General features: G+C 40.3%; 1 protein-coding gene across 3 annotated transcripts in view; it reads left to right on the top strand.

The window, feature by feature from the left end:
* The first annotated feature begins 7,565 nt into the window (after positions 1 to 7,565).
* Positions 7,566 to 27,330, top strand: part of LOC125996010 (E3 ubiquitin-protein ligase TRIM38-like) — a 39,458-nt gene continuing 19,693 nt past the window's right edge. The window contains exons 1-6 of one of the 3 annotated variants that reach the window (XM_049764967.1): positions 7,566 to 7,657; positions 8,392 to 8,839; positions 11,125 to 11,220; positions 14,706 to 14,936; positions 17,123 to 17,145; positions 17,240 to 17,352. In XM_049764967.1, the coding sequence (XP_049620924.1) occupies positions 7,587 to 7,657; positions 8,392 to 8,839; positions 11,125 to 11,220; positions 14,706 to 14,936; positions 17,123 to 17,145; positions 17,240 to 17,352 (982 nt within the window). In that variant the 5' untranslated portion in view covers positions 7,566 to 7,586. The remainder of the gene's footprint in view (positions 7,658 to 8,391; positions 8,840 to 11,124; positions 11,221 to 14,705; positions 14,937 to 17,122; positions 17,146 to 17,239; positions 17,353 to 27,330) is intronic. The other 2 variants (XM_049764966.1, XM_049764965.1) reach the window with 2 other exon arrangements.

Below are 27,330 nucleotides of genomic sequence, written 5' to 3'. Positions count from 1 at the left end.
GACCAAAAACAAAAGCAAAAAATTAAATGGAAGTACGTACAGGTAACTCATGGAAAGAACACAAAGCCCAAGGTGGTAGTAGGCCTGACATATAGGCAAAGGAGGCCCTGCTGAGGCCCCAGGCAGCACCACACCGTGTGTGTGTGTGTGTGTGTGTGTGTGTGTGTGTGTGTGTGTGTGTGTGTGTGTCTGGTCTGTGTGTATGCACAAGTGACTGATTGTGGAGATGACTCACAGAACAGAGAAAGTAACCTAGAAGAGTGTGTTCTGAGGCTTTAGAAGAAGAATGAATGCTGAGATGAATTCTGGAAGGTTTGGATTTGCCCAGAAGAAATCAAATGTGGATGAGAACCACTTTCTACTATCTTGTGCTCAAGGCCTGACCTCACCTCAGGGTGCCATGACTTTACTCCCCATCTTTAGTCCCCTGGTGTCATGTGGCACCAGATCAACTCAGAGCATCAACAGTCTGGCTAAGTAAGTTACCATCCAAGAAGCCGCACAGCAGGACTGACACCACAGATTCTTACAAATGGTCCCTTGCCAGGCACCGCCCTCCTCCATCCCTCTCCCATGATGCCTCTGACCCCTGCCACATTCGCCAAACCAGTTCCTCAGCTCTGGGATTGTGTATAATGGTTGTTCTGTAAATTTGAGAAAGATTTCATTTTTCTATTTCTTGGCACCTTCAGTATTTTTTTATGCTTCATTACACAATGTTTTGCATAAATACAGGCAGGAAGTTTTCCTCTCTGTAGTGGGGTTTACTCCTTGTGTGACAGGAAAAGTTAAAAGTCATTTAGATGATTCCAGAGCCCTCTTTTCGGGAAAAAGAAAGTGTCCAGCATGTCCCATTCTACTGACCTCAAGGACAGAGGCAAATTGGCCTAGGGAAATCAGAAATTGTCTAGAAGTGTCTAGTTCTGAGCAAGCTGGCCACAGCCTGGCTGTGTTCTCAAAATCAAGAAAAAGTTCTAATGGTCAGAATCTCTCTTAACCCTGAAGAGGAATGGTGCATACTCTCTTCTATAATGAGAGGCTCAGGGTCAGTTCTGGCTCATCTGTTGACCTGATCTTTCCATCTTTACATTGCTAACCATTCAGGGGTATAATGGAATCTTTAAATAAGATTAGGGAAAGACTGGCTAAAGAAAATGAATTAAGAAAACAACCCCATTCACAATAGTGCCACACAAACTCAAATATCTTGGAGTCAACTTGACTAAAGATGTGAAGGACTTATACAAAGAAAACTATAAAACACAGCTCCAAGAAATGAGAGAGGACACGTGGAAATGGAAAGACATGCGCTGCTCATGGATTGGCAGATCAACATCATTAAAATGGCAATACTCCCGTCGCATGCTTCTGGTCTTTGGCCAGCAAGGAGGTCAAAGGGAAGATGGCTGAAAGGAGTTAAGAGGCAGGGCTAGCTAAGAATGGCTGTGCTTGAAAGGTTATGATATAGGCCACACACATGTGGTGCATAGGGCATGAATAAAGTTGATGCTTCCTGAAGCCTGCCTGTGAGTGAGTTCAATACCCATCGCTTTCCTGGACCCCAGACCCGCTAGTTGATGGGGAATGAAGCCACGTGGCCGGGGCCCAAGGACAAAGGCCTCCATCCTTCACCATCCACCACCATCGTTTATTATTTAATGCAACAACTGGCGCCCGAACTGTGATTTGAATCCGCGGACTGATTTTCTCAGAATGACCTTTGGCTTGAATTTGAATTTCGACTTTGAAAATTTCGGACTGAACTTTTAAAACTCTGAACAGCCAAAAGCCCCATGCAAATAAGCTGTGGCCGCGAAACCTGCTTGCAAAGTGCCCCCCGTAAGGGAAAAAAGGCAGTGGTGATCAGCCAATAGAGCCCGTCCTGCAGCAAAGAAGCTGCGAAAAGCTCCTAATCAGCCCAGAAGTGGCAACACCTGTGGCTCGGCTCGGCTCAGCTCTGCTCCAGAAAAAAGGCAAGCCTGGAATCCACCCTCCAGATCACAAAGGTGAATTGGCGCGAGCGAACCGGCCTGCAGAAAGTTTAAAGAAGCCACGAGGTGAAAACAGCATGAGACATTAGCATCTGAACTTACGGTTTTAGGTGTAGGAACTAAGTGGGTAGTCATATATTTTACTCATAGTTGGTAATGGAATAAGTTTTAGTTAGTTAGTGGTTTAAAAAAAAAGGAGTAATAACAGCTCAGCCCATTTAAAGATCTGATTTCTAACCGCCTGCATCTTTGTCTTGATTAAGTCATTTTCTTTATAATTTAAATGTTTTGTTTTCCATAGTTAATATTTTCAATTACAAAATGTTTTACTGTGTGTATTTGAATGTACTTAGCCTGTTTTTAAAATGTATGTTATGTATTTATGCTGTAGTACTTGTGTGTAGGAAAGGTTAATAGGAACAGAAAGTTCCCCCAATATAGTTTAAAAGTATAGGAACATAAAAGTTCTGGAATAGTGCTTGATAGAAAAGCATTAAGAGAATTTTAAGTTACAGGTGTATAGTATATTTTGCAAAAATGTTATGTTATGTTTTTGAAAAGGGCTGGTATGTTAATTTTCACTTTATTACGTTGTTGCATGAAAATATTAACCCGCCTTTGGCTAAAGGTGGAGTCAGGATTACAAAAGGTTCTTTTATATTTCAGAGAAGGGGGAAATGAAGCCTCATCCCTCACCCTTTCTCCCTAGGTAACTTGACCTTACCTGCAAGACCCTGCCCATTCCTGGGAGGGGTCTTGGAAAAGGTTGATAAGGCCTTTGACCCAGGGGATTAGGTCGCATGCTTCTGGTCTTTGGCCAGCAAGGAGGTCAAAGGGAAGATGGCTGAAAGGAGTTAAGAGGCAGGGCTAGCTAAGAATGGCTGTGCTTGAAAGGTTATGATATAGGCCACACACATGTGGTGCATAGGGCATGAATAAAGTTGATGCTTCCTGAAAAAATTTAAAAAATAAAAAAAAAATGGCAATACTCCCAAAAGCATTTACAGATTTAATGCAATTCCTCTAAAGATACCCATGACATTCTTCAACGAAGTGAATCAAACACTTCTAAAATTCATTTGGAACAATAAACACCCTCGAATAGCTAAAGCACTCCTTGGGAAAAGGAATATGGGAGGCATTACTTTCCCCAATTTGAAGCTGTATTACAAAGCAATAGTTATCAAAACAGCATGGTATTGGAATAAAGACAGACCCTTAGATCAGTGGAATAGGCTTGGGTACTCAGAGAATGTTCCCCAGACATACAACAACCTAGTTTTTGATAAAGGAGCAAGAAATAGAATTTAGGAATGGAACAAGGAAAGCTTGTTCAACAAGTGGTGTTGACACAACTCGTTAGCCACTTGCAAAAAAGCGAACTCAGACCCCCAGCTAGCACCATGTACAAAGGTAAAATCCAAATGGATTAAAGACCTTGATATCAGATCTGAAACTATAAGGTATATAGAACAACATGTAGGTAAAACACTCCATGATATTGAGACTAAACGCATCTTTGGGGGGGGGGGTTTACACCCGGCAGCACTCAGGGGTTACTCCTATCTCTATGCTCAGAAATCGCTCCTGGCAGGCTCGGGGGACCATATGGGATGCCGGGATTCGAAACACCATCCTTCTGCGTCTAAGGCAAATGCCTTACCGCTGTGCTATCTCTCCGGCCCCAACTAAAGGCATCTTTTTTTGGGGGGAGGGGGGCACACCCGGCGTTGCTCAGGGGTTACTCCTGGCTGTCTGCTCAGAAATAGCTCCTGGCAGGCATGGGGGACCATATGGGACACAAGGAATTGAACCACCTTTGGTACTGGATCGGCTGCTTGCAAGGCAAACGCCGCTGTGCTATCTCTCCGGGCCCCTAAAGACATCTTTAAGGAGGAAACAGCACTCTCCAAACAAGTGGAAGCAGAGATAAACAGATGGGACTATACTAAGCTGAGAAGCTTCTGTACCTCAAAGGAGATAGTGTCCAGAATACAAAAGCCACCCACTGAGTGGGAGAAACTATTCACCCAATACCCACCAGATAAAGGACTAATATCCAAAATATACAAGGTACTGACAGAACTTTACAAGAAAAAAAATCTAACCCCATCAAAAAATGGGGAGAAGAAATGAACAGACACTTTGTAAAAGAAGAAATGCAAATGGCCAAAAGGCACATGAAAAGATGCTCCACATCACTAATCATTAGGGAGATGCAAGTCAAAACAACTATGAGGTACCATCTCACACCACTGAGATTGACACAGATCACAAAGAAAGAAAACAAGCAGTGCTGGCGTGTACATGGAGAGAAAGGAACCCTTTTTCACTACTGGTGGGAATGCTGTCTAGTCCAAACTTTATGGAAAGCGATATGAAGATTCCTCCAAATGTTTGGAAGTGAGTTCCCATACGATCCAGCTATACCTCTCTTAGGGATGTACCCTAGAAACACAAAAATACAATACAAAAATCCCTTCCTCACACCTATATTCATTGCAGTGCTATTTACAATAGCCAGACTCTGGAAACAACCAAGATGCCCTTTAACAGATGAATGGCTAAAGAAACTATGGTACATATACACAATGGAATATTATGCAGCTGTCAGGAGAGATGAAGTCATAAAATTTTCTTATACATGGATGTACATGGAATCTATTATGCTGAGTGAAATAAGTCAGAGGGAGAGATATAGATGCAGAATAGTCTCGCTCATCTATGGGTTTTAAGAAAAATGAAAGACATTTTTGCAATAATTCTCTGACACAAAAGAAATGAGGGCTGGAAGGTGCAGCTCACAACATGAAGCTCACCACAAAGGGTGATGAATGCTGTTAGAGAAATAACTACATTGAGAACTATCCTAACAATGTGAATAAATGAGAGAAGTAAAAAACCTGTCTTGAGTACAGATGTGGGTGGGGTGGGGAGGAGGAAGATTTGAGACATTGGTGATAGGAATGTTGCACTGGTGAAGGGAGGTGCTTACATTACTGAAATCATACAACTACAATCATATTTGTAATCACGGTGTTTAAATAAAGAGAAAAAATAAAAAGAAAGAAAATTAAATCAGAAGCAGAAAAACAAGTACTGAAAAAAAAAAGAAAGAAAGAAAATGAATGTGTAAACTATAGAAGTCAGGTTCAAGTGTTGGTTCAATGTTTTCACTTAATTAACTACTCTCCTCTTATCCTTGATGGGGCCACTACTCATACTTGTTCTAATATTAGCCCTTGACTCTGCCTAATGAACAGCTTAGTAAATTTTGTTAAAGATAAAATCAACACAGTCCAATTGTTGGTTTTAAGACAACAGTGCCAGCCTCTAAGTGAGACTTCTATGTAGGGTCAGGACTGACCCTTGTACAAAAACAAGGGGGAAATGTTAAAATAGAACACTTTAGAATGCCTTTTTAAAATAACTTGTGGCAATAGCTGCTTATTTGGATTCTATAATCTAGCTTTGCTATAGTCCTGACTGTAACTGCTGACAGGTCTGAAAATTGAATGTGTAGGCCAAAAGGTAAGAATGAGCAATAACGGGGCTGGAGCAATAGACCTCTATTCAATTCCTGGCATCTCATATGGTCCCCCAAGCCAGGAGCAATTTCTGAGCGCATAGCCAGAAGTAACCTTGAGTGTCACCAGCTGTGGCCCAAAACCCACTCGCCCCCCAAAAAAGAGCAATAAGTCCCAAGATCTGGCCTTGTGAACAGCCATTAGCCTTGTGGTCACCAGGAGCTACCACAATGATCAGGACATCTGTATAAGGCTAACATTACTATTATGACTATCACTACTACTTCTGCTGCTTCTAGTATCATTACTACTACTGCTTCTACTACTATTACTACTACTACTACTACTACTACTACTACTACTACTACTACTACTACCTTCTATTGTTATCATTGGTTTTGGGGCCACAGCAATCTCAGGACTTACTTCTGACTTGACACTCAGGATTCTGGCATCCAAAATATTCTCTTGAACCTCCCAGGAGTGATCCCTGAGCATAGAACCAGGTGTAAGCCTTGAGAATTACTGAGTTGAGCAACAAACAAATGAACAAAAATAAAAATAGGGGGCCGGAGAGACAGCATGGAGGTAAGGCATTTTGCCTTGCATGCAGAAGGACGGTGGTTTGAATCCCAGCATCCCATATGGTCTCCGAGCCTGCAAGGAGTGATTTCTGAGTATAGAGCCAGGAGTAACCCCTGAGTGCTGCTGGGTGTGACCCCCCCCAAAAAAAAAGAAAAGAGAGAAGTAAGCCAGACATTTTTCCAAGAACAAATAGTACTCATTTACAAATACTGTTGAAAGGGGCCGGAGAGCTAGCATGGAGGTAAGGCATTTGTCTTGCATGCAGAAGGTTGGTGGATTGAATCCCAGCATCCCATATGGTCCCCCGAGCCTGCCAGGAGTGATGGCTGAGTATAGAGCTAGGAGTAAACCCTGAGCACTGCCGGGTGTGACCCCCCCAAAATAAACAAAAAATAAACAAATACTGTTGAAAATTATGAGATTGGAAATCTGTCCCACTCATTTCTGAAGACAATAAACTGAACAAAATATCACAAAAAAGGCAAACTAGAAATTGCTGAGTTAAAAGAAAAAAGAAAACAGTCATACAAGTCAATTGGAGACCACCACCACCACCACCAACAACAACAACAAAAAAAAACTTGGGGTATCCATAATAATATTAATCCAAATAGCTTTCTATTGAAAAAATAATTAAACAGGCATAGACATTACTTACTGGCTAAGTAAGTAATAGATAAAGAGCTTATCAACATATATGGTCTAAATAAAGGGGCAACTCATAGAACTAATGAAGGAGATTAAATTGCAACAGAGTTAGATTATGAATGGTGGCCTTGGTATCTTGTGGTATCCAGCTGACAACACACCCTGCTGGGAACTTAGTGGCCCTGGGGTGGTTGTGGGCACTGATATTGCTGTGGCTAAGTGCTGAGTCCACTAGAAAATCAATGAGAAGGAAGGTGAGAGACAGAGCAGACAGAAGAGACAAAGAGACAGAAGGAAGAGAAGGGACAGAGAGGATGAGAGGCTGGCATGGGTCTATATTCTGATACCCATGAGCCCTGTTAGTGTCAAACTTTTTTCTGCACCTCTCCTCTGGGAGTTGAAAACAATATGGGTCCCAGTTAAACAAAAAAAGAAAAGAAGAAAAAAAAAAACAAAACAAAGGATTCCAGAGATTCGTGGATTTCCAGAATCCTTGGCAAACAAATGCAGAAAAGTCACAAATCCCACTGTGAATCAATCCTGTGGAAGTTTCTTGATTTTAGACTCTCTTCTTGGGACAGACACACATTTTCTATTTCTATTATCCAATCTATATATTGCTATAATAGAAAATATTTTTGTCATAGTACTTTCGATTCTGACCATCTGAGATCAGAATTACAGGAAATTGCGTAACTCTGGCCCCATACCAACACCAACACCCACAGTAGTTTCATTTAAGACTTGAAACCAGAGTAAAATTTCAAGTTAAAATGGAAGGAGGTAGAAGCCACAGAGGGAGCTGTTTATGGACACGCAAGAATTTCTGGACGTGATGGAAATGCTGGATGAGGTTGAGACAAGCCATTCTAAGTCGAGGAAACCGCCTATTGAAGATAAGAGAAAGTAAGTGGTTGCATATGGTTGTCCTGAAGGGATTCCCCCACCAAAATTCTAAAATGGTTGCTTGTTCTCTCTTGTCTGCTTTCTTTATTCACACACTCCATACCATTAGATGATCCAGGATGTGAGGAGAATAATAACCCAGGACAAGCAACATGGGGACCTAGAGGAAAAGGGATCCTTCCTAGAAGTGTAAAATCTTTGTCAGAAAAATCCTATTGCTTTCCTTTAGAAAATAATTTGTCAAGGGAGTCTTTAGATTAAATTCTCTAGGATTCAGTCAGATTAATCCTCATTATAGGGAGAAATAGCTTCCTAGTAACTTTTGAATTCTCTTGTTTATAATCCCAGACTCTTGGAATGTAAAGGAAAAATTAGTTTCTAAACTTCTAGCCACCTCTACTCTCTCCCACAAACTCCTTTTAAGAAAGGAATAAGGAACTAGGAGCAGGTTTGTGTGGATGATAGTTGTCTCCTCTGTGATCTGAAACTCCCTTTTCTGTCTCTGACTGTGATGTCCTGTCTGATGGACACTTAGGAACCCATTGCCCTGAATCCAAGTGCATGTCTCATTTCTCTTCATTTCTCCCCTCCGAACATGGTGGGTTCTGCCAACTCTCTTCTTCATCCCATTTTACTTCATCATTTCAGAGAGACAATCTCCAGGTGTGAAAAGGGACAAGGATTCCAGGGAAGTGTATATTCATTACTCTGGAAAGTTCCATCTTTTTTTCTAGGTCCAATACTGGAGCATTTCAAGGAGTCATGACAACAAGTACAGTGACCAAGAGACTGAGAGAGGAGGCCACCTGCTCCAAGTGCCAGCAGCTGATGACCGATCCTATGATTATTGACTGTGGGCACAGCTTCTGCCATGAGTGCCTAATAAACATCATGGACCAACATAAAAAGATTGTAATGGGGAAAAGAGATGAAATGATATATTTCTGTGAATTTTGCAATACAGCATTCAAAGAACAGAGCATTCGACCTAATAAGAAGCTGAAAACCATCATCGAAACTATCAAGGAGATAAACTCTGAAAAGTTGTGTGAGGAACATGGAGAGATGCTCCACTTCTTCTGTGAAGATGATGATGAGCTCATTTGCTTGTACTGTGAACGAAAACCACAACACAGAGGGCATACCACAGTCCTTGTTGAAGATGTCTGCCAAGAGTACAAGGTAACCATGCATGTCAGAGCACAGAGCCACCTGCTTTTGTGAGACTCCTAAGAACGGAGATATTTTTCCATTGAAAGTTTGTGGTAATGTTTGGTCAATATTGCTTTCAGTAGTATGCCATTGCTAAAACTAGCTAAAGTTCAGTCTCCACTGATCTCGTGGCTGATATTTCTTTTAGACATTTGTCTGTGAATTCATGCTGATGAAATTCTTCTCTAGAATTTAATGTGTGCAAATTCATGCTTCATTATATATGTTTGTCATGTTTGGGCATGGCTTATCACCTCATATCATGTACATAAGTTGAGAAAGACAATGTAACCATGTGACAGCATATAAAAACTTGGCAGAAGGGTCGGAGAGATAACACAGCAGTAGGGCATTTACCTTAGACTTAGAAGAACGGTGGTCCTAATCCTGGCATCCTATATGGAGCCTGCCAGGAGCAATTTCTGAGTTCAGAGCCAGGAGTAACCCCTGAGTGCTGCCGGGTGTGATCCAAAAACAAACAAACAAAAAACAACGTGGGAGAATAGTAAGGTAATCCTTGATAGGCTCATAAATGTTGATTGTACTAAGAAGTATTGAAAGGCATAGGAGTTAAATGAGCAGAAAAACACATGCAGGAGGGATATGACTATGTCCAGGCTGCATAGTGTGTGTGTGTGTGTGTGTGTGTTGAATTGGTGATGACATGAGAATAAAATTTGTGCTCACATTAGTTGAGAGCCCCAGTGAAACCCAAAGTAAAACTAGCTACTGAAGGGTTTGCATTTCTGGATCAATATTGATATGAGGAGAGCATTCTGTCTCTGAAAAGAAAATGGAAACATCATTATAAGATCAATTATTCCATGAAGATGAGGGAATTGGCTGTTTATATTAAGATTCAGAAAGGGAAAGGAAAGAACAGTAAATGACTGGTTGTGCAAGATCAAGCTATGTAAGGAGAGTTTTCATCTCAAACATTCTAGGTAGCTCACTGAAAAGTATATATAGAAGTGAACCCTTGGCTTTTGTGGGAGGAGAATCAGGTATGCTCTATATACATTTGATTAAAAAAAATAATGTGTCTCTGGTTGGGGCTCTGTGCTTTCATTTCCACAATGTAAAGTGTTCTTGTGAAGGTTCTGCCTTCTTTCTCAGGGCATGTCACTACTGAAAATTGAGCCACAGAGTAGAGGTCCTATATAACTCTATGAGGCAACAAAGAACTGATGAACCTGAAAGGGGTTATCTGCATTTAAATGGCATAAAGACTAACATAGACAGTGACTGCAACTCACAATTCAGTTTGCTTAGATGAGAATCTCAGTCCTGACACTGACTATGCAGCTAACCGTGAAAGTGAGAAAGTGATTCATTTTCTTCATGACTTGGTTTTCTCCATCTGTATACGTGTGGCTTGTTGATAACCTGCATACAATGAAATAATTGGTAAGAGCTACACCTCACCATCCAAACACCTTAGTTTGAAATTGCTATAAGCTTTAATGATAATGGTATATGTGAAACAGCTAAGTAGCACTGGGTGCAAAGCAAGGGTAACTACCTACCTATGGTTTAACAGTCCCAAGAACCATTTCTTGCAGCCTCAGGATAATGAGTACACAGAGCACATGGGACTATTCTTTTAGTATTGAGCATACCGAGTTTGACTCGTATGAAAATGGTTTAGCATGAAAATCTTAGAATCTCTTTTGAAAAGTAACTTAACATCTTTCTTATGGAATCTAAATGTTTGTTTTCCTACACAATTTGCTTTCTAAATGATCATTGGCTACCCTCCTGCATGCGTTGTGCTCGTACCTTCTCTACCATCAGTCTCTTTCCCTTGCAACCACCATGGTAGAAAATATCAAATATGTAAAATAATCTGATTTGATTTTTTGTGAGTCAGTGATTTATTCTGAATATATTTATCAGTGATTTATTCTGAATATTTATATTCATATTTATTTATTATCCACAAGTTATGTGACCAGTGTTTCTCTAGAAAGAAAAAGCTCAAACATCTACCTTTTTAAAGTCTCTAAAGCTTCATTCTTCAAGCAAGAACTGGCATTAATAGTCCTACCAATTTCTCAGAATTGTTAAAGGGATCAAAGATTTTTCCTGTCCTGACAAACTTGCTTCCTCTGTTAAAATGAAGACTCAGCATATAATCATTGTTATTGTTACATGGAAAGTACTGAATGGTCTAAATTAATGGGATTCCCAAACAGACCTAGTAAAAAGTTGTAAACTTCTTAAACATTTGTGTCCATCTTAACATCATTTTTCAGGAAAAACTACAGAAAGCCGTGACAAAATTGAGAGAAAATGATCTCAAATGTAAAACTGTGAAGTTGTCCATACAAATGCAGAGAAAAAAATGGAAGGTAAGAAATTTGAAATTATTTTTAGTTTTTAATTTTTTTTATTTAAGCAACATAATCACACACTTTATTGTAATTGGGTTTTAGTTTTAAAAAAGAACACTTTCCTTCACTGATGTAACATTCTTTTTTTTTTTTTTTTTTTTTGGTTTTTGGGCGACACCCGTGACGCTCAGGGGTTACTCCTGGCTATGCGCTCAGAAGTTGCTCCTGGCTTCTTGGGGGACCATATGGGATGCCGGGGGATTGAACCGCGGTCCGTCCTAGGCTAGCGCAGGCAAGGCAGGCACCTTACCTCCAGCACCACCGCCCAGCCCCTGATGTAACATTCTTCCGACTAATGTCCTCCATCTCCCTCCTTCTCCATCCATTGCCTGTATTCAAGACAGGCATTCTACCTCTCTCACTCATTACCATTGTCATGAGAGTTAGTGTAGTCATCTCTCTAACTATACTCACTAACAACAAGCCACTGCTCCAGTCTTCTCTTTTATTTCTTGAAGCGGGATTTTGTAGTTTTCTTTTTACAGGTCCTTCACATTTTTAGTTAAGTTGACTCCAATGTATTTGAGTTAGTGTGACACTAGTATAAATGGGATTTTTTAAAATGCCTATCCTTACTGATGTGTATAAGAAGGTCATTGATTATTTTCTTGTTAATTTTATAGCCTGCCATTTTGCTATATGAATCTATTGTTTCTAGAACCTTTTTGGTAGAGTCATTAGGATTTTCTATATATAGTATCATGTCATTTGCAAACAGTGAGAACTTGACCTCTTCCTTTCCTATCTGGATGCCCTTAGTATCTTTATTTGCCTGATTGCTATGGCAAGAACTTCTAGCACTGTGTTGAATAGGAGTGGTGAGAGAGGGCAGTCTTGTCTTGTACTAGATTTTTAGAGAAAATATTTTTATTTTATTGAATAATATTTGAGAATAATTTATTGAATAATAAATTGAGAATAATATTTTCCATTGACTTGTGGTAAATGACCTTGATTATATTGAGAAAAGTTTCTTCTATTCCCATCTTGATGAGTTTTTTTTTATCAAGAATGAGTTTTGGAACTTATCAAATGCTTTCTCTGTATCTATTGATATGATCATTTTATTTTATTTTTATTTTTGCTGATATGGTGTATTACGTTGATTGATTTATCTATGTTAAATCATCCTTGCATTCCTGGAATGAATCCTATTTGGTCGTGGTGTATATGACCTTCTGATAAGGCCTTAGATCCTATTTGCCAGAATATTGTTGAGAATCTTTGCATCTGTGTTCATCAGGGTTACTGGTCTGTAGTTTTCTTTCTTTTTTCTTTTTTTTTTTTTTGTCAGCATCTCTGTCTGGTTTTGGTATCAAGGTGATGTTAGCTTCATAAAAACTATTTGGGAGTATTCTTGTTTCTTCAATTTTGTGAAAGAACCTGAAAAGAATTTTTAGCATTTCTTCTTGAAAGGTTTGAAAGAATTCATTAGTTAATCCATCTGTGCCTGGGCTTTTGATTTTGGGGAGACTTATTTTTTGTTTTTGCCAGTGGGAGAAGCTACATTTATTCACCAGGCAAAGGCAATTTATACAGGGCACAAACTAGTTATCTTAAGCAAATATGCTAAAAAAAAAATGTAATTGGGCAAGATGTTCCTGTGACAGTGATAACAGGAACTGATAAACTACAAAAGAGTGTCACAAGTCATGTTTTTCTTGATAAATATCAGAGTTTTCCCAGGGCGCACATTGTCACAGGACACAGTTACAATGTCACAGGACACAGTTACAATTGTCAACAAGTCCTTTATTGAAGTAGTAATAAATTTCTGAAAATTGCCATTGATTCCTTCCAGCCAGTGAAGCTTTTGTTCTTTCAAGGATCCCTTTGAACTCTGTTCTGATCCTTTGTGACAAAATGATAAATTTTCTTCCACAATGGTGTGGTCTGGGTCATAAGGAGAATTTCAGTTATTATTGATTTATAATGAAATTCCATTCATGCAAAAATGAAATCTTCCCTTCTTGCAAAAGCTCTATTTCATCCTAAAGCACTTGCTCTTAGCACAACTACAGAGTTTTTTGAAACATGGCAGGTGTTCCTAAAATAGGAATAAAAATGGCAAGTCTGCCAGAAGGAACACTGAGTCCCACTAGATAAATCATTCGATTCCTGTCAGTCTTGTGCCTAAAGAAGATTTAGAGGAAGTGGGTGGAGAATGAGTGTTACTGTTATCTAGAATCAAAGTCTTCCAACAGGACCTCCTTTAGCTGAGAATCGAAGAACTCCCTTGACGGATTGTCTTCAACAACTGTCTAGTTTGTTTGGTTCTTGTTTTTCATTATAAACTTTTGCTTCAGAAATTCTCTTTGTGCACAAGGTGCAGACTATGAGTCTTCTTACCTCAAGAATTGTCTAGCTATAATTTACAAACACACTTCCAGAGCCTTAGTATTATGATCATAAATTATAGCCCTCCTGCCTCTTCTCTTTTTTTCTGCATGTTGACTGAAGAGAAGGAAATAAAGCAGATTCTCTAGAAAACTGTGACAACTTCTCCCATATCTAAGTGTTTGCTTTCTGGCCATGACTCAGCATCAGGGTACATGAAGAATCTTTCCTTTTAGAATAATTCACGGGAAGTAAAGTCAAAATAGCCAGCAAGCTTTACTTGGGTGAGTGTTGGTTCAAAGAAACATCTGAAAAAGCCTTCCATTTTCACTGTTTTTGGTGTGTAGTTCATTGGCATTAAATATGTCTAAGGTTTGGCCAAACTTCCCACTACCATCCTGCAGAAATTCTACAATATTACAGACTAAAACACTAATTCATGCATTAATGCATAACTGATCCTTTATTCTATTTCTTGGTAATAATGCTATAGTTTTTGTGTCTTTGAATAGGACTGTGGACCTTTTATAGTGGGTTAATATAATTTGGGGGGGGGGATCAAACCTGGCAGCAATTGGGGCTTATTTGTGACACTGTGCTCAGTGGTTAGTCTATGTGGCTTGGGCATGTTTTGGGGTTTTCTGTGGACCAAATCTAGGTTGGCTGTGTACAAAAGGCAAGCAGCCTGCCTGCTTAGTATCTCTTTTATCTTTTATTATCTGAAACTATTTTTGTCATTTTCTGCCTTTTTAAAATTAATTTGAATTAATATTCCCCTTTTATTTAGGCTGTCATCATTTTTTTTTTTTTTTTGGTTTTTGGCCCACAGCTGGCATTGCTCGGGGGTTACTCCTGGCTGTTTGCTCAGAAATAGCTCCTGGCAGGCAAGGGGGACCATATGGGACACTGGGATTCCACCTTTGGTCCTAGATCAGCTGCTTGCAAGGCAAACGCAGCTGTGCTATCTCTCTGGGCCCTGTCATCATTTTCTTTGTCATTACTTCTGCTTGATATTCAGTTAAGTTTGCAGATTCAATTCTGCTTTTTATTCACTTAGGAATCAAAACTCAATTTGTTTCCATATTTGGAATGTTTTTTGCCTCTAGGAGGAAGTACACCATCAGAGACAAAAAATCCAGTCTGATTTTAATGATCTTCATAGATTACTGCAAATAGAAATGAATTATTATCTAAAGGCACTGATCATAAAAGACATAAAGACTCAGGATATATTTCAGGCAAATGAAGATATAATGGAGAAAGAAAGCCAAAAACTGCAAACCCAAATTCTAGAACTAGAGAAGAAATGTCAGGACTCAATACATAACCTGATGCAGGTAAGACAGGTAACTTGGAGGATGAAGAGTAAGCATCTGATGCTAGCAGGTGCAGAGCAGTTTTATATTCATATATTAATACATATATACAACTGGTATAAAAGGATATTCCATTGTTTTCTTGATTTAGATTTCTCTTATAAGTAATGATGAAAACCTTGTCATGTGCCAAGCTGGCCAATCACCTGTTTTCTTCAGAGAATTATCTGTTCATTTTCTATCCCCATATTTTGATAGGGATTTTGAAGTTTTTTTTATTCTTGATCTTTGTGACTGCTTTATATCTTAGAGAGCAATAGTTTATCTCAAGTGTTGAGTGTAGGTATATTCTGTCATTCAGTTGGTTGTCTTTTACTTTCACCTGATATGTTTTATTTTGGACCATCCACACATATTTTAATTTGAACTCAGCACTTTTGTTTATTTTTGTTGCCTTTACCTTGGAACTTAATCCTTGAAGGCACTTTGAGTTTTGAATCTTGGAATGCTCTGCATGTACTTTCCTCAATGCATCTTATGGATTCTGGTCACATTTCAAGGTTTTGTGATCCACATTGAATTGACTTTTGTGTAAGGCTTGAGACTTGAATTTGGCTTCATTTTTTCACATCTGGTTATGTAAATATCCCAGAACCATTTTGGGTCTTTTGAGGTATTTTATTTTAGTTTAGTTTATTGGTTTTTGGTCATACCCTGCTATGTTCAGGGCTTACCCTGGCTGCGCTCAGAAATCACTCCTGGCAAAGTTGGGGAACATATGGGATGCTAGCAATCGAATTGGGGTTTGTTCTGCATTGGCCTATGGCTTTGCTATTGCTCTGGCCCCCCAGAACCCTTTGTTAAGAAGTCTTTCCTTATACCACTTCATTTTCTTTTTCAAAAAGTAATTGACCATAGCTGAGAAGATTTGTCTTGGGCACTTGGTTCTCATGCATTCATTAGAGTCTCTCCTGGTTATTAAGAAGAGACTAGTGAGGAAGTTTGTGCAGACCAACAAGGCCTGTCCGTTGCCTCTCTTTACCTCAGAGAGATAGTATAATGTATAGAGTGCTTACCTTGCATGTAGCTAAATTGGGTTAGATCACTGGTACCACAACTCTACATATGGTTTCAAGGCACACTTGGAGTGATTTCTGGGCACAAGCCAGAAATATCTCTGAACACTGCTGGGGACTGTTCCAAAACCAAAAAAAAAAACAAAATTCCCATTAGTTCTGGGAACAAAAATGTTATTATTTTCTAGACTGGCTCATGTACCTCAATCAATATGTTCTCTATTTTAAAAGTGTGTTTCTTGGGGAACTATGGAAGAGCTGTTCCCACTTTAAGAATACTGATTGTCAGGGCTGGAGAGATAGCATGGAGGTAAGCCATTTGCCTTTCATGTAGGAGGTCATCGGTTCGAGTCCCGGCGTCCCATATAATCCCCCGTGCCTGCCAGGAGCAATTTCTGAGTCTGGAGCCAGGAATAACTAAGCACTGCCGGGTGTGACCCAAAAACCACACACACACACACACACACACACACACAAAAGAATACTGATTATCAAACTGTCTTTTCAAAGATTCACATGGATGACAGTGGTTGATAAAATAGGGCAACCCAAATGAATGATAAACTTTTCCTAGGTATAGTTGCAAATTTCTTATTTTATGAGTTCTAATAGGGCTTTATTAGCACCGAGGGTTCAGGCAATGACATAAATCCTATTCTATTAATCTAGTTCACCCAGTAGAACTGGTGGTTGGCTTACAAAGAGAAATTCCAATCAGGATAACTGCTCATCAGTCACCTTACCTACCATGAGTATGGATTCAGCACCAAGGACATTTATGACAAATGACCTCTGATATAAACTCACTCACCAGATGGAAATCATTTTGCTGACAGCAAGAGGTATCCTGAAGCCTCACTGGACCTCTTCCCAAGTGGTCCACAGTTGTAATGTAGATACTACAAGCATTCAAAATTCTCCAGAAGGAAAAGAAAGGGCTCAGAGGTTGAACGCATGTTACAATGAAAATTATACTTTGGAGCCTGGGATGCCAGTATGAAAAATCCACAGTATCTAAAGCTGTATTCACTCTTTCCTTATACTTAAGTGGTTATGGAGAATAGCCCCGTGTGCCATGCCCCATGAAATAGTGATTTTACACGTTCTCATTTGGTCTTTGTTTCTCCACAGGATGTGAAACAAACCTTGAGCAGGTGAGTGCTGTGCAAAGTCTGGTGGGAAGGGGTGTGGCTCTGTGGAGACTTAACAATTTCCACTCTGACAACATCTGTGGCTCTGCTTTTTCAGGAACTCAGCAGTGGAGCTGGCATTCCCAGAGGCTGTCTCTTTGGACCTTCATACCATGTGTAATGCTTCTGAGCTCTTCTTTTTTGTGAGAAAAGTGCTGAAGAGGTATCAAGGTATGGAAAGTAATGCATGCCTTAAATTCTAAGCATGGAAGGGACTTTAGAAGATGACCTTGCTCCTTAAGAAACTCACAGTCACAAAGTGTGTTTCATTAATTTTGTTGTCATAACCTCCTTTGGTTAAACCAGTGCTAAGTCAGGACCATAACATTCTGTCCAACTGCATAGATCCTTCAAATTTTTGGTTGCCCATATTATACAGTGCCAGCCCAGAGCAATCACCTCCTCCATGTGCCTATTTGGAAAAAATAATTATCAGTTCACTCTTGAGAGAACTGTCATAAAAATGAAAGGAATAGGGCTATATGATGTGTTTAAGAGACCTTGACTTGGTGATGCTCATTATCATATATATATATATATCACTTAGAAATATAAAAATAGGTGAGGATTGTCCATTGTATTAAAAATAGTTTTAGTGCCAATACCTGTACATGTATTGAAACTCCTGAAACTCAAGTATTACCTAATTCACAAAAGAAGCTTTTTGTTTCTAGTTTCTTTTGTCAGTGCTTTCTGTATTTTCTAAATCTCTTATCTAGAATTGCAAAATCCAGAAAGTTATGAACCCTGAACGATTTTTTTCATATTTCAGTGGATAGCAAAATCTGTCTCCTTGAAAGAATTTGTTGACTATATTATATTTTGCTACAAAAATATTTTAATGACTTGAAATAATGCAAGTTACAGTATTATATCCCAGAATTCTAGGCACAACTGTAGGTTTTTATATTGAGTATCAAAAAGCTACAATTCGGATATTGACTGGACTACAGTATCATCTGGAAGCTAGATTGGAGAATGATCTTTCAAGCTAATTCCCATTGATGTAGGAATTCATTTCTCTCTGTTTAAAGGAAAGAGAGATCTGGAGCATTTTTTGAAGCTGCTCATTAAGTTGCTCTCAGCAATCACCAACCCAGTATCTTATTGTCTTGAGACCTGGTAATATTGTACTTATTTTTATTTCATAAAAGTATCTACACCTGGGGCCGGTGAGGTGGCGCTAGAGGTAAGGTGTCTGCCTTGCAAGCTCTAGCCAAGGAAAGGACCGCGGTTCGATCCCCCAATGTCCCATATGGTCCCCCCAAGCCAGGGGCAATTTCTGAGCATTTAGCCAGGAGTAACCCCTGAGCATCAAACGGGTGTGGCCCAAAAAACCAAAAAAGTATCTACACCTTACTTTTCAATAATTATTTTATGATAATCCTGTGGTTTACCAAATTGTTCATAACTTAGTTGTTTTAGGTATTATACAACCCAACACCAATTACTCTACCAGTGTGACCTTCTCTTCACAAATGTTCCCAGAGAGCTCCACATAACCAATGGACCTGCAATCTTTATTGACCAGTTCAATCCACAGCAGGAGAGGGGTAGGGTAACATGACAGAAAAACCTTTCTCAAACTGATCCAGGGGTAGGAGTGATAGCATAGTTTGTAGAGCATTTGCCTTGCACACATCTGACCCAGGTTTGATCCTCAATCTCTGGCATCCCATACCTCACCCCAGTCTACCAAGAGTGATTTCTGAGTGCAGAGTCAGAGGTAGCCCCTGACAGCTGCTAGTTGTGGCCCCCAAATAACAACAAAAACAAATCAATTTAATTCTGCCTAGTGAATCATTTACATGTCAAAAAGGAATACCTGAAAGGAAAGAGGAAGCTGGGGAAAATCTTTGTTTTATATAAAGCAGGGTGTGATCCAACACCATGCATGTCTTACCCATAACACTTACCTATAACATGTCTCTATGTTATCCTATTTTCTATCAATCTTCACCCAGGAATCATTTTTACTCTAGAACTGAGGAAACTAAGACTTAGTTGGTGAAGTCCAGAATACAAATTAATTGTATATAAAGTAAACTGTATTTTCAACCCTTTTATTGTTTGTTTGTTGACTTTGTTTTGCAGTCTGCGTGACTCTGGATCCAGAAACAGCTCACAATGACCTATGTGTGTCTGAGGATGGGAGAACGGTAACTGGTGGCTATGCCCAGAAGAAGCCACAATCTTCCAAGAGATTCACTCTAATGCCCTGTGTCCTGGGCTGTGAAGGCCTCTCCTCAAGAAAATATTACTTTGAGGTAGATGTGGGAGGCAAAGAGAACACTTGTGACATAGGAGTTTGTCTGTGCAATGTGCAGAGAGACATTAAAGGCAACTTGCAACCTGACCGTGGATTCTGGGCCATCCGATTGCATAAAGGCAATAACATTGATGCCCTTACATGGCCAAGAACCCCTATTCTTCAGGATAAGCCCTTGATTGTGGGGGTTTTTGTGGATTATATGGCTGGACTTGTCTCCTTTTACAACATGAAATTGGGCTGCCACATCTTCACCTTCCCAAAGACCTCCTTCTCTCACACTCTACTGCCCCTGTTCCAGGTCCATGAATCTTCTTGTCTGACCCTGTGCCCCACAGATCTGTGAAGGAGAAGTAAAGTCCTCCCCATTCCTAAATCTCCCTGGCTTAGCCAGAATAGAGTATGTATGCTGTAAATATTTGGGGACAAGAATTTGAGTCTATTTTTCTCATTGCTTTTCCATGTCCCAAGAACAGTAATGAAATTTTGGTGTTTCATTAATCTGCATAAAATTAATTACTATGAAGATTACTCCAAAAGATCACAGTGAATAAGCCTGAGGTAAGGAACCCATGGCCATGTTCGTTCACCAACTATCCTGTGTAATCTGCTTCATGGGAGTTTGCACTTTGATTTCCAAGAGGCCTTCATAGAGCTGGGACAGTAGCCTAGACATCCGAAGGGTCCTGTTCGTCTACTTAGCTTGATACCATTTAAACTCTGGCGTGGGAAGAGAGGAAGCAGTGGGCAGGAGAGATAGCACTGCTCATGGCACATTGACCTTATAGTTGAGCTACTCTGCTCCTTGGTTGGCACAGTCTAGGCCTACTGTTCTCCAGGCCACCTCTTTGTTGGAGAGAAATTTGGAGTGGTAAGAGCAGGGCTTGGAACGAATGACTGAAATAGAAGGAAAGGAGCAGGGTGTCTAAATCTGGGTGATGTGGGACATGTCCCAGGCCCATTCACTGCAGGCCATAGGCCTGGGGTGTCTCTTGCAATGGCGCCAACACAGGCAGGGACGTCCGGACACCGTCTGCTGGTGGGAAGTGCACACTGGTACTGTCTCAGTAAGAAGTCCAAGAAAGACATCATCATGCTAATTGTCCAAGATGGACAGAAAGTTCAGCCCCCTTTTAAAGATTGGCAGCCAGATCCCCCTTTTAGGCATCCTCTGTTTTTCAGTGTTAATCAGAATTTTGTTAGTTTGATTTACCGGATCTTAGTCAGAGAATCTAGGATAAGACAAGGAAATGAACTTTCAGGATCTTCTGGGCTCTGTCCACACAGTGTGTATGCCTTGGCAGACGCTGGTCTCACTGAGACATGCTCGGGCACAGATGAATTTCCCTCAGCTCATCTCTCTCTCCAGAGGTCCTGCTATCCTGCCCCACCTAGATGCTCACCTAGTTCGCCGTGGCCTGCAGCTTTCTATGTAGACAATTCTGCTCAGGCAAACTTTCACACCTTCAGCTTTTGGATTTGTGTAGCTTTGTTCAGTAAGACTAGAAGCCAAGACATCCTTTAACCACATAACCTAAGCTATAATAAAATTTTTTTGTAAAGGAAACTATCTGATAAAAGCATCTGATTCTAAAAAAAATAATAAAAATGATGGTTTAAGTATTCTTTTCTTAAGAGCATTTTGTCAAATTAAAACAAACAAAACCAATTTTGGAGACAAACTTTGGGGAAAAATGTTGGAAACAACCGGGAAATAGAGCCAACCATAAAATAAAAATGAATGTGAGTACAAGGAACTCATGGTAAGTTAGTGGTAGAGCTGACATGCTGGCAGAGGAGGCCTTGCTGAGGCTCAAGCAGCACCCCACCATTCTTGGTGTGTGTGTGTGTGTGTGTGTGTGTGTGTGTGTGTGTGTGTGTGTGTGTGTGTGTGTGTGAACAGATGATGGAACAAGGAAGAGTGTGCTATGAGGCGTTAGGAAAAGAGTGGATGCTCAGGTGAATTCCAGAAGGTTTGGATTTGTCCAGAAGAAAGCAAATGGGGATGAAAACCACAGTCTACTATCTTGTGCTCAAGGCCTGTCCTCCCCTGAGGATGTCATGACTCCAGACTCCCCATCTTTGGTTCCTTGGTGCCACATGGCACCAGATCAACTCAGAACATCAACAGTCTGGCTAAGTTAGAGAAACAATGGCAGTGGCTCAGTTACCATCAAAGCAGGTCGCATAGCAGGCCTGACACCACAAACTCTTACAAATGCCCCCTTGAAAAGCAATACTCTTTTCTGTCCCTCTCCCATGACAGCTCTGACCCCCACTACATCTACCATACCAGCCTCCTGAGCTTTGGATTGTGTCTCAGCTCCAAAATATGCATCCACCATGAATCTTGGATATAAGCTTGACTTAAAACCATGGAGCTACATGCCCAAAATACTGAGTATCATCCCAAGTGGTTTTCTGCTGTGATCATGCTAATAAAGTAAAGATCCCTGAACCACAGGACTAATATTTCTTTCCAGAAAATTGCTGTGCACTGGTGCAAAAAGTGAAGCACAGTCTAGCCTAGTGGCAAGAAAATATGATAGAGTTGCACAGAAGTTGGGTTTCCCAGCTAAGTTCTGGGTTGCTAGATTCAGAACCTGGTGGAGGGCAGCCATGTGAAGTTCCCCAGCAGGATAGAAGTCCAGGGCCCTACCTACCAGTGGTTTAGTAGCTATAAAATAGTTTGGAGCTGGGGCCAGAGAGACAGCATGGAGGTAAGGCGTTTGCCTTTCATGCAGAAGGACGGTGGTTCGAATTCTGGCATCCCATATGGTCCCCTGTGCCTGCCAGGGCGATTTCTGAGCGTAGAGCCAGGAGTAATCCCTGAGCGCTGCCGGGTGTAACCCAAAAACAAAACAAAAACAAAACAAAACAAAACAAAAAATACATAAAAAGATGTTGGAGCATGGAGCCAAAAATGGCTGCAGATCACAGAAAGTGTGGTAGGACAATCCATTTAGAGGATGAAAGAGAAAGAGAAGGCTATATGTAAAAAGATAATGGGTTTATGAATGCTGGTAAATTGTAAGCAATTCTTTTAAAGTGTGACCAGTTGGTTACAAATTGAAATAAAGGAAAGATATATATAATGAATGTAAAGGGATGTGTAGGATATTTGAGTTATGTGACCTAAAGAAAAAATTTTAAAGTCAAACTGGATTGTTATTTGGGGGGGGGGGGCTGTCACATCCAGCAAGGCTCAGGGGTTACTCCTAGCTCCATGCTCAGAAATCTCTCTTGGCAAACTCAAGGGACCATATGGGATGCCAGGATTTGAACCACCGACCTTCTTCATGCAAGGCAAATGCACTACCTCCATGCTGTCTCTCCAGCTCTGGATTGCTATTAATATGTCTCTAAATTAGAAATAATATAATGTAGACTAAAAATAAAAATAAAGTCCACATGTTGAGTGAAGCTGCTCCAGGCACTATGTTTCTAATCCCGTCAGATCGACAGACCTGATGAAGCAGGGTAGTAATGGTAGAGAAATAATACACAGCAATTAGAAAAGATATTCATTGGAGTCATCAGGCTTTATAACTCCTGGATTTTCTCTGCCATGGATCTCTCTGCCATCTGCTTTCTTTACTGAGCTCTCACTTTCCTGTGCAACTAAATCATGTACTTTTTCTGTGTACTGCCAATTCCATCTGTCTTCTTTTTCCTGCACACAAAGCCAGCACTTTTGTTTTTAATATTCAGAATCCCACCCACTGGTGGGGGGAGGCCCTGTAATCCTGATGTAATTTTTACATACCAAAAGAAGAGTTTGGGGAAAAGGAAGTTGGAAGAAGGGCCTTTGTGAGGCTTTTTCTAGGTTCACTTTACAATCTAATGTTTTTGTATAGAGAATTCTATGGAAAAGGAGTTTAGATGTTCTAAACTTGTGATCAAGTGCTCTTGGAAGATTGGATCTATCAAACAGATAGCAAATCAAGGTTTCAGGGATCGGAGAGATAGCATGGAGGTAGGGTGTTTACCTTGCATGCAGAAGGACGGTGGTTCGAAACCTGACATCGCATATGGTCCCCTGAGCCTGCCAGGAGCTATTTCTGTGCATATAGCTAGGAGTAACCCCTGAGCGCTGCGAGGTGTGACCCCCTCCTCAAAAAGAGAAAATAAAATCAAGGTTTCCAAATAGAATTTGAATTTTTTGTGTATAATGGATGTTCTGTAAATTTGAGAAAGATTTGATTTTTCTCTTTTCTTGGAACCTTCAGTATTTTTTTATGCTTCATGGCACAATATTTTGCATAAATACAGACAGGAAGTTTTCCTCTCTGTAGTGAGGTTTACTCCTCATGTGACAGGAAAAGTTATAAGTCATTTAGGTGATTCCAGAGCCCTCTTTTCAGGAAAAGGACTTGAAAAGGGTTGAGGTTAAGTGGCCAGCATGTCCCACTCTACTGATCTCAGGGAGAGAGGCAACTTGGCCTAGGGAAATCAGAAATTGTCCTGAAGTATCTAGTTCTGAGCCAGCTGGCCACAACATGGGCCCTGTTCTCAAAATTGAGAAAAGTTCTGATGGTCAGAATCTCTCTCAACTCTGAAGAGAATGGTGCAGGCTCTGTCCTATAATGAGAGGCCCTGGATCAATTCTGGCTCATCTGTTCACCCGATCTTCCCATCTTTACATTGCTCACCATTCAGGGATTAAATGGAATCTTTAAAAAATATTAGGGAAAGACTGGCTAAAGAAAATGAAAGCTTAACTACAGGAGTCAGGTTTCAGGTCTTGGTTCAATTGTTTTCCCTTAATTAACAAATCTCCTCTTATCCTTGATGGGGCCTCTACTCATACTTGTTCTAACATTAGCCTTGACCCTGCATAATGAACACGTTAGTAAAATTTGTTAAAGATAAAATCAACACAGTCCAATTGTTGGTTTTAAGACAACAGTGCCAGCCTCTAAGTGAGACCACTATGTAGGGTCAGGACTGACCCTTGTACAAGAACAAGAGGGAAATGTTAAAATAGAATACTTTAGAATACCTTTGTAAAGTAACTTGTGGCAATAGCTGCTTATTTGGATTCTATAATCTAGCCTTGCTATAGTGCTGACTGTAACTGCTAACAGGTCTGAAAATTGAAGTGTAGGCCAAAAGAGAAGAAAGAGCAGTAATGGGACTGGAGCAATAGACCTCGATTCAATTCCTGGTATCCCATATGGTCCCCCAAGCCAGGAGCAATTTCTGAGCGCATAGCCAGGAGTAACCTTAAGTGTCACCATTTGTGGCCCAAAACCCAATCCCCCTCCCAAAAAACAAGAGCAATAAGTCCCAAGATCTGGCCTTGTGAACAGCCATTAGCCTTGTGGTCACCAGGAGCTACCACAATGATCAGGACATCTGTATAAGGCTAACATTACTATTACGACTATCACCACTACATCTACTACTTCTACTATCACTACTACTACTGCTTCTACTACTACTACTACTACTACTACTACTACTACTACTATACTACTACTACTACTACTACTACTACTACTACTACTACTACTACTACTACTACTACTACTACTACCATCACCTTCTTTTGTTATAATTGGTTTTGGGGCCACAGCAATCTCAGGACTTCTGACTTGACACTCAGGATTCTGGCATCCAAAATGGTATCTTGAAACTTTCAGGAGTGATCCCTGAGCACAGAACCAGGTGTAAGCCTTGAGAATTACTGAGTTGAGGACCCGGAGAGATAGCACAGCAGCGTTTGCCTTGCAAGCAGCCGATCCAGGACCAAAGGTGGTTGGTTCGAATCCCGGTGTTCCATATGGTCCCCCGTGCCTGCCAGGAGCTATTTCTGAGCAGACAGCCAGGAGTAACCCCTGAGCACTGCCGGGTGTGGCCCAAAAACCAAAAAAAAAAAAAAGAGAATTACTGAGTTGAGCAACAAACAAATGAACAAAAATAAAAACAGGGGGCTAGAGAAACAGCATGGAGGTAAGGCTTTTGCCTTGCATGCAGAAGGACAATGGTTTCAATCCCAGCATCTATATGGTCCCCGAGCCTGCCAGGAGTGATTTCTGAGTGTAGAGTCGGGAGTAACCCCTGAGCACTACAGGGTGTGACCCAAAAACAAACAAACAAACAAAAAAAAAATAGAAACTAGTGTATTGAATCAAGACTATGATGAAACTGTGGTGCCAGTTGAAGCTATCTTCCTTGCCAAACACTGCACTTTCTATGGCACTGCAGTAACGGTGGCACATCAGTGCCGCACTTACAAGTGCCACACTTATAATTGTAAACTCCTGGTCATGACATCAGCAGCATAAACAAAAAGCTTTATTTTCTTTTTACATCAATAATTATTAAAGAATCATATTTAAAGTTATTAACAGTTGAGTATAGACATATGGTAATGTTCTACCACTGATTGCATCGCCAATGTCAACTTCCTTCCACTAGTGTTCCCCAGTTATCTTCTAATCCTCATTCCTACTCCGTCCCTTCTTTTCAGAGTGCCACCTTGACAGGCACATTTTAAAGTTTGGTTGTTGTAGTGTGGATGTATATATTTGGATCACATGTTTTCAGAGTTTACTCATGGTTTAGAGCTATAGATATGCCCTGTTTCACACACATTACTGGTGTACTTGAGGTTTCTGATCTTTGCTTCCCTTCTGATTTTCCTTCCTCAACTTCTTAGTCCCCAGCTTGATTTATTTCCTCTATTTGTCTTTTGGACAATATTTGTGAGACTAGTGATGTTTTTCATTAAATATTTTTGGAACTGGGTCCAGAGTGATAGCAGTAGGGCATTTGCCTTTCACATGGCCGACCTGGGATGAACCCTGGTTTGATTCCTGGCACTCCATCTGAACCACTAAGCCTGCCAGGAGTGATTTCTGAGCAGATAACCAGTAATAACCTCTGAGTGCTTTACAGTGTGTCCAAAAAAAACAAAACAAATAATTTTCTGGAATTGAAAGTTATTATATTGAGAAGTTGGGGCCAGAGAGGTAAGGTGTTTGCCTTGCATGAAGAAGGTCGGTGATTCGAATCCCGGCATCCCATATGGTCCCTGAGCCTGCCAGGAGTTATTTCTGAGCATAAAGCCAAGAGTAACCTCTGACCACTGTGGGGTGTGACTCCCCCCTCCCCCCAAAAAAAAGAAGTAAGCTAGAAATTTTTCAAGAACAAATAGTACTCATTTACAAATACTGTTGAAAATTATAAGAGATTGGAAATCTGTACCATTCATTTCTGAAGACAATAAACTGAACCAAACATATCACAAAAAAGCAAACTAGAAATTGCTGAGTTAAAGGAAAAAAGAAAACAGTCATACAAGTCAATCGTAGACCAAAGAACAACAACAACAATAACAACAAAAAAACCCTGGGATATCCATACTTACATTAATCCAAATAGCGTTCTATTGAAAAATAATAATTAAACAGACATAGACATTACTTACTGGCTACATAAGTAATAGATGAAGAACTTATTAACATAATGGTCTAAATAAAGGAGCAGCTCATAGAACTAATGAAGAAGATTAAATTGCAGCAAAGTTAAATAAGGAAAGGTGGCCCTGGTATCTTGTGGCATCCAGCTGACAACACTCTGCTGGGACCTTAGTGGCCCTGGGGTGGTCCTGGGCACTGATATTGCTGTGGCTAAGTGCTAAGTCCACTAGAAAATCAATGAGAAGGAAGGTGAGAGACAGAGCAGACAGAAGAGACAAAGAGACAGAAGGAAGAGAAAGGACAGAGAGGATGAGCGGCTGGCATGGGTCTATATTCTGATACCCATGAGCCCTGTTAGTGTCAAACTTTTTTCTGCACCTCTCCTCTGGGAGTTGAAAACAATATGGGTCCCAGTTAGACATAAAAAAGAAAAGAAAAAACAAAGAAGGATTC

Source organism: Suncus etruscus, chromosome 18, assembly GCF_024139225.1.
Source record: "Suncus etruscus isolate mSunEtr1 chromosome 18, mSunEtr1.pri.cur, whole genome shotgun sequence".
Classification (NCBI taxonomy): Eukaryota; Metazoa; Chordata; class Mammalia; order Eulipotyphla; family Soricidae; genus Suncus; species Suncus etruscus.
Note: the sequence above shows the minus strand (reverse complement) of the source record. Positions and strands in the feature narration are given on the sequence as shown.